This window comes from Myxocyprinus asiaticus, chromosome 2 (assembly GCF_019703515.2).
Source record: "Myxocyprinus asiaticus isolate MX2 ecotype Aquarium Trade chromosome 2, UBuf_Myxa_2, whole genome shotgun sequence".
In the NCBI taxonomy this organism is placed as follows: Eukaryota; Metazoa; Chordata; class Actinopteri; order Cypriniformes; family Catostomidae; genus Myxocyprinus; species Myxocyprinus asiaticus.
This window is the reverse complement of record NC_059345.1, coordinates 46105006-46116902: the sequence shown is the minus strand read 5'-3', so window position 1 is coordinate 46116902 and position 11897 is coordinate 46105006. Positions and strand designations below refer to the sequence as shown.

Below are 11897 nucleotides of genomic sequence, written 5' to 3'. Positions count from 1 at the left end.
GGAGAGGCTACGTGCAGACCGGTACACCTGCTAATACACACACAGCAGCTTGCTTGCACCTGCACCAGCAGTCCACCGTTTCGTATAGGGACCCCTAGTGTCACTATATCAACACAACTTCGAGTGAGTGACAGAAGGGGAACGTCTCGGTTACTGTCGAAACCTCAGTTTCCTGATGGAGGGAACGAGATGTTGTGTCCCCCCCGCCACAACGCTGTACTACCCGCTGAAATGGCCGGGACCCTGTCTCGGCTCCTCAGCACAAAACCTGAATGAGTGGTTGCGAGCCAGCTCCTTTTATACCCGTATGTCCAGGGGAGTGGCATACAAATTCCACCACCAATTCTCATTGGCCTTTTCTCAAAGGTCTGAGGTGTTTGGGGCTCCCAAGGGCGACCCCTAGTGTGACTACATCGACACAACATCTCATTCCCTCCATCAGGGAACGGAGGTTACGACAGTAACCGAGACAATCTTCAGAAGTGATATAATAGGTGTGGGTGAGAAACAGATCTATATTTAAGTTCTTTTTTTACTATCAATCACAAATTTCACTTTAACATTTTTCTTTTTTGTTTCGCATTCTTTGTGCATATCGCCACCTACTGGTCAGGGTGGAGAATTTATAGTAAAAAAGGACTTAAATATTAAACTGTTTCTCACCCATACCTATCATATCACTTTTGAAGATTTGGATTTAACCACTGGAGTCATATGGATTAGTTTAATGCGGCCTTTATGTGCTTTCTGGAGCTTCAACACTGTGAGGATTTACAGAGCTGAAATATTCTTCTAAAAAAATCTTCATATGTGTTCAGCAGAATAAAGAAAGTCATACACATTTTTGGTTGAACTATCCCTTTAAACTCAACCATTTTGACTTGTCTCTCATTTATATATATATATAAAAAAAAAAAAAAAGCAAAAACAAAATCGCAGTTATAGTAAGGCGCTTATTATGGAAGCGAATGAGGCCAGTCCATAAACCTTAAAATACAAATTTTTGCAAAAGTAAAGCCACTACAAGACATAAACATTATTTGTGTTAACATGATTTTAATGTATTTTATCACACTAAAATCATGCATAATGTTTATGTTTTGGCCATACTTTTGAAACAATGAGAATTTTAATGCTTAATGGCCCTATCAAGTTTTCTGTGGTAATCAACATGCAACAAATGATGTCAATTGAGCTTAAGCTGTATTGAACCCCAAACATTCCTTTAAAATTGTTCTGGTAAACTAATCTTTTAAAACACAATATAAGATTTCAACCAGAGGTTGTCCTCTGTCTTCAAATATAGCTTTCTAATAAGAAATACACATTTTAATACACATGCTAATTTTAGCTTTCATTCTTTCTTGAATTTTTTATAGAAATATAAAAAAAATATAGTTGCACTTTTATTGTATGGAAAAAGATGAAATGAAAGTGAATGGTGACTAAAGATAACATCCTGCTTAACATCTCCTTTTGTGTTCCACAGACTAAAGAAGTCATACAGGGTTGGAACAACATGAAGGTGAGTAAATAATGATAGAACTTTCATTTTTGGGTGCATTATCCCTTTAAGATGAGTAGAAATGTAAGATTCCTTACGTGTAGAAAGGGACAGGAAAGCAACTTCAGTTTTGTGCCAAGGCGCCGGTATAGAACACATAGTGTTGGTGTATCCAAGCACTGCAGCTGGAGCAGCACAAGTATGCACTGTGTAGAGAGTCTTTAAATCAAGATGCAAGCAGGGCCTCTCATCTGTTGAGCATAAAAGCTAAGAAAAAGAGAGGAAGAAAAATGGAGGAAGGGAGCAAGAGAGAGAGAGAGAGAGAGAGAAAGATAGAGCTGTAGGAAGGAAGGAACCTCGCTCCTACGCACAGTAAGATGGGATGAGGAAACTGGACACCTTGTGTTGAAAATTCCTAACTGTGAGACCTCTCCTCTCAAATCTGGCTCCACCAATGAATACAGGCCATGCAAACCAGAGACTTACACACTGGAGATGTCTTTTTGATGATAAAACATACAAGGTTTATGTAAAAGTGCCATACATTTCTTTTTATTTTTTATCGCTTTTCAACATAAAACTTTGCTAAGAAATGTCACTGCATAAAGTCTGTATAATCAAAGTCTCAAAGAGATAGTAAAAAATTCTGTCATCATTCACATCATTCATCATTATTTTCCATACCGTATGACTTTCTTTCTTCTGTAGAACACAAAAGAAGATGCTAGGCAGAATGTTAGCCTTAATCACCATTGACTTTCATTGCAACTTTTTTTTCCCATATGATGAAAGTGAATAGTGACTGAGGCTAGCATTCTGTCTAACATATCCTTTTGTGTTTCACAGAAAAAAGAAAGTCATATAGGCTTGGAACAACATTAGGTGGTGAGCAAACTTTGTGGTGAACTATCTCTTTAACTATGGTTTAACATGTTTCAGGAAGTGTCACAAAATACATTCATTCAAATTTGACAAATGTTACTGTGACTCTAAAAACACTGAAGCCAGTGAGTTCATCCTCCCATCCCGCCCCCTAAACCCCTCCCCCCTCTGCTTTAGAGAGCATTCCTTTCATAAATCTGTACGCCTGTGTGTGTGCCGTGTGTGTTAATAGTTTCAGGTAAGTTTAGGTTTTAGGCTTTGGTTCTGTGTAAATGGAATGCAGCATCAGAGCCGAGTCTTGTTTTGGCTTCTGTGTCACTCAGAATGAGCACTGTAATTTGTGTGTGTGTGTGTGTGTGTGTGTGTGTGTGTGTGTGTGTGTGTGTGCGTGCTTTTTTTTTAAGAAACTCGAGCATTTGTGCTTGGTATGTGGAGGAGCTCATTATGGTGCTGGAGAAGGGCACTTGGGAACCTTCAGATATTACCAGCATCTTCTATTGTAAAGCCTTTCTCATGCTCGCCTATGATCTCCCCTCATGCAAGCTAACAAACACTCACAGTATTTCAAACATATCCTGTAATAATTTCTGTGCATTAGCACCTGTGTGAGGCAGCTCCTCTTCTCTTTTAGAGAGTAGGTGAGAGTGCTATGTTTGAGGTATTTATTTATTTATTTAGTTCTTCGTGCTCCATGTTTTTTATTTGCGTGTGTTTTCCAGAGGACCTTCTCCATCAGCTCTATATAGGGGCCATTGTGCCTCAAAGCACTGTATGTTTCTGTGTATGAGTATGTGTATATAAATGTCTGAAGTTAGAGGGAAGATTATCTTGTTTGTCATGGCCACCCTTTCCTGCTTCATGCTGCATCAGAGCTCCTCCTTTCAAACAAGAGACCATTTCCAGTCCTCTTTCCCCTACTGCAATGTGCTGCATTGCATGGAATCCCCTCTAGTTATTCTGAAACACCCTTCTTGCAATAAATGCCTATAAATCTATTCCCCTGTTCTACCACATCATTCCTGCTGTAGATAGAGGGGGTGAGTTTAGCCTCTGAGCAGACATTTGCATGCATGGCTATGTTCCATGTTGCTCAAAACAACATGTGTCTGATGTGCACAAAACAAATTTACAAAGTCAATGTCTCTTGGGACATCACTGGAATGGTGACCTGCCAGTCAGATCATCATTACCAAACAAAATGGCTGGGTCTGAATTAACTTTCAGTAACTTTCAGTAAGTTTCAGCTGTTGTCTACTAAACACTATACTCATTAATTAATTCAATGCCAAACACTGCACATGCTGTACACATTCTATAGGAATTAAATCGATCTGCTCTATGCATGAGCCAGCAAGATTGTGATCATACTTTTATTTGAAATAATCTTTTAAATATTACACAAGTTTCCACACTAGGGTACCCATTCAGCACAACATTCAGAAAAACATAAGTGCAAAAATGAAAGAACCATTTTTTAAGGTAAAACATTGTTTTATTTTCTATGCCAAGCCATTAAGTTAAAATGAACATTCCTCACTGTTTCTCTCATTGTGAAAAGTTTGAAATGCTTCGTCCTCAAATCTCCTTATTACAGGGTGACAGAAATGACAAGTGGTCTAAATTAGATTAAATACTATCAAATGCTAATCCAATAAACCATTATAATATGCATCAGGCTCACACACAAAAGATGAAACTATTCAATCACTTCATTGTTACTGTCCAGTATTTCTGTTCTGCCGTCTACATTAGTTGTTTTTATTCTTTTTTCTGTTCATGTGTAATCATCTCCCTGGCTTACATATTCACCAGACCTGCAATCTTGCCCTCTCCAATGACAGCAGGACATAGGGCACAAAGACTTCAAACCCTGCTCGCTCTCTCACTCACTGACTCACTCACTCACTCACTCACTCACACACTCTCTCCCTCCCATTTCCTTTCAGTCTTTCAACCTCACTGTTGTATTCTTTCTCATAGCTCTTGGGTGGTTTTACTTCTTTTTGGTTAACCAGAAATTATTTTTGCCTGAGAGAACACAACAGGCATTTTTATATTCGTTTTGAGAAAGCCTGTGTTGTCAGACGATTGTTTTGTTTGTTCGCATCAATATGGGATTAAAATTTAAGGATTGTTTCTCAGATTAAGTCAACAGCCTGACTCACTGTGGCACATCTACCATGTCACCAATCAGAGATGGAACTTGAATGTCAGCAGCCAAACTCAAGTCCTTTTTCAGTTCACAGTCACTCTGTTCCAGAGGGGGTTCTTTGTCCTTCACACCATTTACACATTCCTCAGCAGGAGACTTGGGGACATCCATGGGGGCTACCTCTGGTGCCTGCTCATGGCATTCCCCATTTACTTCAAGGGGAGCCAACACAGATTGCTCTGCTAAGCCAGCACTCTCACACACTCCATTATCCAGCTTCAGATCTGTGACAGTCGGCACAGTTTCCTCGAGGGAGATCTCATTGGCCGAGGTTGATTCTAAGATGACAATCGAAGGGATGGGCTCCTCTGGGGCAGGTTTGAGTTTGGTTGGCTCTGGGGATGGCTCAGGCATTGCTTGTGTTAGTGTGGCCTCAGGAGGTGCAGCAGTCTGAGACTCGGGTTCTGTGATTGGTGTGGGTTTCTCCGGGGAAGGCACAGCTGCCACTACCTCCACCACACTCAATGCTTTGGAAACAGGCTCAGGCACTGTGTCAGCCTCAGCAACTGGCTCTGGAGTTGCTGCCTCAGTGACAGTCTCTGGTTCTGGCATAGCCTCTGTGGTTTCAGTAATTTCAGTGGACACTTCACTGGCATTTACAACCTCCTCAAAAGCTTTCTCAACTAGCTGCTCTGTAAAAGGTTCCACTGGCAATGAAACTGGCTCCTCTAGCACAGTTGCTGGCTCCTCGGGTACAGCTGTAGATTCCTCTGCCTCTGGGGCAGCTTCTGGTTTCTCAAGCTCTGCTGCTTGTGCTTCTGACACCATTACTGGTTCCTCAGATATTGTTACAGTTTCCTCTCTCACTGGTGCCTCTGGCACAGCTGCAAGTTCTTCAAGTGTAGCTGGTTCCTCTGTCACTGGTGCCTCCGGCAGAGATGCTGGCTTCTTAGATGCAGCTGCAGGTTCCTCTATTACTGGTGCCTCTGGTTCCTTAGGTGCAACTGCAGATTTATCTGTCACTGGTGCCTCTGATGCTGCTGGTTCCTCTGGTGCAGGGGAAGATTCCTCTATTACTGGTGCCTCTGGCACTGCATCTGGTTCCTTAGGTGTGGCTATAGGTTCCTCAGCTGCTGGTGGCTCAGGTGCAGCTGCTGGTGCTTTTGGTGTAGCTGCTGGTCCCTCTGCTGCTGGTGCCACAATTGCAGATGCTGGAACCTCTGCTACTGGTGCCTCTGATGCAGAGACTGGTACTTCTGTTGCTTGTGACTCTGGAAAGGCTGCTTGTTTTACAGCTGCTGATTCCTTTGGTGCAGCAGTAGAGGCCTCTTTTGCTGGTTCTTCTGGTGCAGCATTGTCCTTCCTTACCTCTGGCTGTGTTGTTGAAGGAGAGGCAGTCTGTTCAGCTGGTGCTTCAGACTTCACCACTGGTGCTACAGCACTTTCCACTGCAACCTGTTGGGGTGCTGCCTCTGCTTCAGTCACAGGTGCCTCTGCCTTCTTCTCAGCTGGGTCAACTGCCGCCAAAGGACTCTCCTCTTTCTTCTCTTTAGGGTCACTGACATCGTATCCCTTCTTCCTTTTGCTAAGCTTGGCTCCCATGATGTGTCCTGCTGGAACAGAAGAGCATCTTATGTAAGTTATGAACGTTATTGTTTTTCAGTATATTGTACACAGGTTTGTCTAAAAGCCCTCCCTGGCAAAAGGACAACATTATGGAGCTTCATTATAGATATGAAATTGTAAAATGTACAACTGCACAAGTCTGTCCACAAAGCCCACCCTGTATCTCCTTTTAAAGGACACTCGTTTCAACCCTAAATCAGTCATTGCCAAAGACTTTGAATACAGTCCAAACTCTGTTAAGGAGGAGGATTTGTCTGAAGGACAAACTGTGACTGCATGGGAATGTCACTTATTCCTTGTAGACTCTCTATCAGACTCTTACATGAGCCACTCTGAAATCTTGGCTAAGCATTGCAGCCAAGTGAATATTCTATTTAGGATTATGCAAAATCCAGTGCTATAGTGTTAAAGTTGCTGTAAGTGATTATTTTGTGGAATGGTATGTAGAAATTGTTCCTTCTATCTGAAAGATTTCACTGAAATAATTGTGCTGAGATATTTCACCAGTCTCTGTGACAGCACTAGACTGTGTAAACAGCAAACAGAAATGTGACCGTGGGCCGGTAGTAGAAGCGGATCATTCAGGTTTAATATCATATTCAGACTCATCACAGTTGTCAGCTGAGGGCGCTACTTTACTCCTGCTGTGTTTGACAACCGTGAGAAGTTGCACTGCTCTGCAGTTCGATGTTGGTCACAACACTATTTTTGGAGGGCGTATCTGATGTAATTGTCTAATTAACAGCATGAACTGATTGTATATAATGAAGCAGAAGGGCCATGAAGAGAAATAAACCACCTTCAGTGGTATTGGTGGTTTATTTACCACCTCTGAATCCTTGAATTCCTGCCAATTTCAGTATTATGCCTTCAGTCTCTCATAGCAATCAGTGTATAAGTACAGTAAGCCTATACTACAAATAAAACACTCTTGAAAGAGTGGTTCATTTTCTGCTACCACAAAATGCATATTTCATGTCTGGTGTTGGGTTGGTAAACCAGTTAAGGCTTGGTGAAGTAAAAAGATAGGGGAAAGGCTGATTACATAAAATGCCACTGTTTGAGTCAGGCTAGATGAATGGAACTTAATTCATTAGAGCATTCTTTGTAAACTCTAACAAAATGTACAGAAGTACAGAAACAGCCGAGGGCTGTAGGGAAGTACAGAAACTTCCCTATTTACCAAAATGTTTACATAGTAGCTTACTGGAAGTTGAGACCTACTTAAACTATAACAAGTTGATATGTTTCATTATAATACATTTTTGAATTCTATGTTGAATTTATATGTAATTATATGTGTGGAAGCCTACTGTGAAAGGTGATTTAGAAAAATATATTTTTTTGAAATTGAGGCGGCACAGTTTCCTCGAGGGAGATCTCATTGGCTGAGTTTGATTCTAAGATGACAATCGAAGGGATGGGCTCCTCTGGGGAAGGACACAGATTACAACTTTAAAAAAAAAAAAAAAAAAAACTGCATTTCTTAAATGCAGTTATTGCAAAACAAAACTGCAGCACAGTGGGGTTACAATAGGAGCTGTCCATAGTGCTGCACTGAAGCAAACAAGACTGTATGTGCAGTCATGCATCAGTTCGAACTGCAGATGAGTCTGAACTGTTGAAATGAGCTGCTTGTGTCAGCTATCACTGAAGGCACTTCCTTACCGCCAGCAGTTTTCATTACAGCCACTTACAGCGCTCTTTGCCAATATACACCAAACAGCTTCGTTATTCCAGCAAATCTTACTCATTAATATATCGCTGTAATACAAAAATCTCCTAATTGACAGACTGAAATAATAATAATAATAATAATAACTGTACTTATATAGCACCTTTTAGCGATTAAGTGCAATGTACAGCATATCCATGATGACCAGTGAAACACCCTGAGCAGGTACGTCAAGCCAAGTAGCCTATCCCACTTCAGGGTATAGACCTTTTTTTGAGTAGTGCCATATTAAATTTTTTATGGTAATGAAAACGAGGCTGCGAGGTATAGACTAACAGTCTCTAAAATGGTATTGACTTTATAAAGCTGTTTAAAGGATCTAGATCACATCTTATTTTATATTTTTCACATCAGAGTTTTTTGTCTGCTGACATTTTATGGAAAACGTTTTTTAATGTTTCGTCAGCTGAATGATCAACACCAATTTAAACAGCAATAGCTACAACCCATTGAAGAGCCTCGTTTTCATTCCCGCACAAAAATGCTGCTACTCTGGATAAGGTCCATTATACATGTTAAAACAGTGTGATACGTATTAGACTACGTGAATAAATGTAGCACATATTGAATACTGGTGCCAATAGAGATTTGATTTACCCTGAGAAGGTGCAAAACGCAAATACTGTCGATAAAAAAAAATAGTTAACACTGATTGTAACCTCATGCATATGATATCTGTCATTTATGTTTTGTCGATTTAGTTAGGCAGTCTATTGGAAAAGAGTATAAATAGCCAATAATTTTAAACTAAGACACATTTCGAGAGAGAGAGAGAGAGACAGAGAGAGAGAGAGAGAGACAGTGATTTGAGAATGTACCCCACCCCCACACCCCCCACTATGATCTCTCTGTTCATATCGACCAGCTCCTCGAAACGCCTGAATGAGCATTTCATATTAGTGCAAATAAATGCTTTGCATTTCCTTAAAAACCCTGAAAGCCTATAGAAAGACAGCAGCGAAGCGAGAACGAAATTCCGGCTGCAAACTCACTAGACAATGGCTACCTGTAACGCAGTTTCATTAATAAGTCATACAAAATTAATAATAATAATAATAATAATAATAAAAAGCATTTATGTTTTACTTAACCTTAAGTCTTTGACCTACCAAATATATTTTAGGAGACCAGTCATGTTTTTTCCAAAGATATAGTTACGTTTGCAGAACGTTATAAATGTGATATTACTAAAGTCGCATTGTAAGGAAATAGCTATAAACTATTTTTCATGTTTAGTCATTGAATAAAATAGAATTTCTTAGTTTCCATGAGTGACAGATGAAAATAAAGAGAACAAAGGACGGCTCATCCAGTCTGCGTTTAACAGTCTCCTTCAACGGGTCCCAGTAAAATGCTTTGTTCGGTAGGTGTCATTTGTCCCGGTAGTCGAAAAGTCACATTAATTTTTTATTATATATATATATATATATATATATATATATATATATATATATATATATATATATATATATATATTATTATTATTATTATTATTATTATTATTATTATTATTATTATTATTTTATTTTTTTATTTTATTTTACTAACCTGATTCTCTACTGTTGTGAATTCGGTCCGAAGCAGTGCGTTAGCTGCACTTTCTTCTCTCCAGTTGTAGTGAATGTGATCCAGCTGCACCCAGTCCTACTCTACTCACTCCTCGAGGTCCAATCTGAGACTGGGCGTTTTTTCTCCTTTCACCCCTCCTGTTAAACCCACGGTTTGCGAGACATCTGTCGTTATCACAGCCTCTCCTGCCCGCTGCCCACAATCCATATACCCTCCCTCTCCTTCTCCTTCTCCTCCTCCCCTCCATAACCTCACATTGGGTGCTTTGACTAGATTAGTTGGGCTTTATAATGGGTTTTGGGAATAATGCCCTCTTTTCTTTCACTTTTTGAAGTGATCACTATAGCAACCGTATTCCTTTGACTTGAAAGTTGGTGAATTTGCCTTTTTCCACCTGTCTGGTTTTAGCATGCATTTCTCCTTCTCTCTTTCAGTACAGACACGGGTTGCAGCAATTCTCCACCCCCATGACTGAAGGAGAGGAGAAAGAAGAGAGTGGATTAGTAGGGCCTTTGAATTTGTTTGCCTCAAGATTGTATAGTTTTGTTTTAACAGTAAAGACGTCCAAGCACAGGCCTTGTTCAGAGTTGTTATTTTGGTAAATGAAGAATAACTACATGTAACCACTCTAAATTTAGGATTACGTAATCGCCTACACCATTCGCTTGATGACCCTGGATAAGTCTAAACCAGGGTAAATCATTTTCTAAACCTCCAGAATACTGTTTCTTATTCACATATGTGCCACACACTGCTCCACAAGGTAGTGAAGTTAAGAAAGGTGCAAGAAAGCCACAAGGCCATCACTAATATTGCTTTCCACTTAAAGTGGCCTGACACATGGCACCTTTGTGTTATTTGGCAGCTAGGTGTTAAAAGGATCATACAATGCGATTCTGCTAGGATTGTTACCTATGAGCTCTAGAGGTATGAATATGAAATGCAAAATATACATAAGAAAAAACAAAAGCTATTCATTTTCTTCACCGAAGTTTTCAAAACCCAACAATTACTATTAATCATTCCAAATTCTGGTGCTCTAATTTGATAACACTGTTGTATCTTATGTTAGCTTAGGCTTAGGGTTAACCCTCTTGCCATTAAAGGGATAGTTCTCTCAAAAATGAAAATTCTCTCATCATTTACTCACCCTCATGCCATCTCAGATGCGTGAGTTTATTTCTTAATCCATAAGAATCCAGTGGTTAAATCCATACATTCAAAAGTGATATGATAAGTGTGGGTAACAAACAGATCGATATTTAAGTCCTTTTTTACTATAAATCTATACATTCACTTTCACATCTGAAAATCACATGTTTCGTTTCTGAAAATAAAAGTGAAAGTGGTGATTTAGTGATTTATTCACCCACACCTATCATATCGCTTCTGAAGGCATGGATTTAACCACTGGAGTCTTATGGATTACTTTTATGCTGCTTTTATCTGCTTTTTGGACCTTCAGATTTCTGGTCACCATTCACTTGCCTTGTATGGACCTACAGAACTGAAATATTCTTCTAAACATTGTCATTTGTGTTCAGTAGAAGAAAGTAAGTAATACACATCTGGGATTGCATGAAGGTAAGTAGCCTAAATTATGAAAGAATTTTCATTTTTACTTTAAATATGCATTGTAATAAGACAGGTATTCAATGAATGCTAACTTGTCTGGTCACATTTGGCATCCCATTGAAACTGGAGGCAGAAATCAGCATATTTTACTGATAAATAAATTGATGAGCAAGTGGTTGTAGTGGTCAATAACATTGCAAAAAAAGTAGCAAACAGTTGCTACAATAAAAAAAATGTAAAAAGCAAAAACATATGTAGTAGACAACCTTACGAATGATATTCTAACGTGAAAAACACAGTACTCTGTTTGTATATTAGACCTGCTATTACAATAAAATGGAGAGCAGCATGAGAGACAGTCCATGCATAACAAAAAAAAACCTCAGCCTAGGGCAAAGCAGGCCAGTTGTGACAATAATTATAAGTCAGTCCTTATGTATACAAGCCAATTATATTTTTTTCTCTTTTTCCGTTCTTCATCACAGGCTCATTATTAAATCACACTGAGGGGAGGAATGAACCACTGCCACCCTTTCATCACTGCTAGACACATGGAATGTGATGAAACATGGTCGTGAGAAAATAGTTTCCTCTCTGTAGTTCGGCATGTTTTACAGCATGGTTTTTAGGTCAAGATTAGAAATCAAACAATGTAATTCTGGAAATACACTGGCAGGTTTTTACCTCTCTCAGACTCTTAACGTAAAACACGAGCGCTCATGCTCTAATGTGAAAAATGGAAATAAATGTTTTAATTATTGAAGGTGTCGGTGATTCACATTCAAGTTTAAAAAGTGCATGCAATGTTTCCATTTTGGTCGAACAGTGGGAATGTTGGTCATTTGTGAAAATGC

The 11897-nt window shown here is 39.5% G+C and overlaps 1 protein-coding gene across 2 annotated transcripts; it reads right to left on the bottom strand.

Moving 5' to 3' along the window:
* Window positions 1–3742: 3742 nt before the first annotated feature.
* LOC127409911 (calphotin-like) lies at window positions 3743–9650 on the bottom strand. 2 transcript variants are annotated; one of them, XM_051644892.1, is made up of 2 exons: window positions 9448–9650; window positions 3743–6148 (listed from the first exon to the last, which is right to left on the bottom strand). In XM_051644892.1, exon 2 carries the CDS (start codon window positions 6138–6140, stop codon window positions 4548–4550), a length of 1593 nt encoding a protein of 530 aa, XP_051500852.1. In that variant the 5' UTR covers window positions 6141–6148; window positions 9448–9650; the 3' UTR covers window positions 3743–4547. The 2 variants fall into 2 exon arrangements, with proteins under 2 accessions (XP_051500852.1, XP_051500844.1); XM_051644884.1 differs by having other exon boundaries at window positions 3743–6151; window positions 9448–9649.
* Window positions 9651–11897: the final 2247 nt, after the last annotated feature.

Coding starts and splice junctions, on each gene's coding strand:
- LOC127409911 (XM_051644892.1), bottom strand. CDS start 6,140: ATGGGAGCCAAGCTTAGCAAAAGGAAGAAGGGATACGATGTCAGTGAC.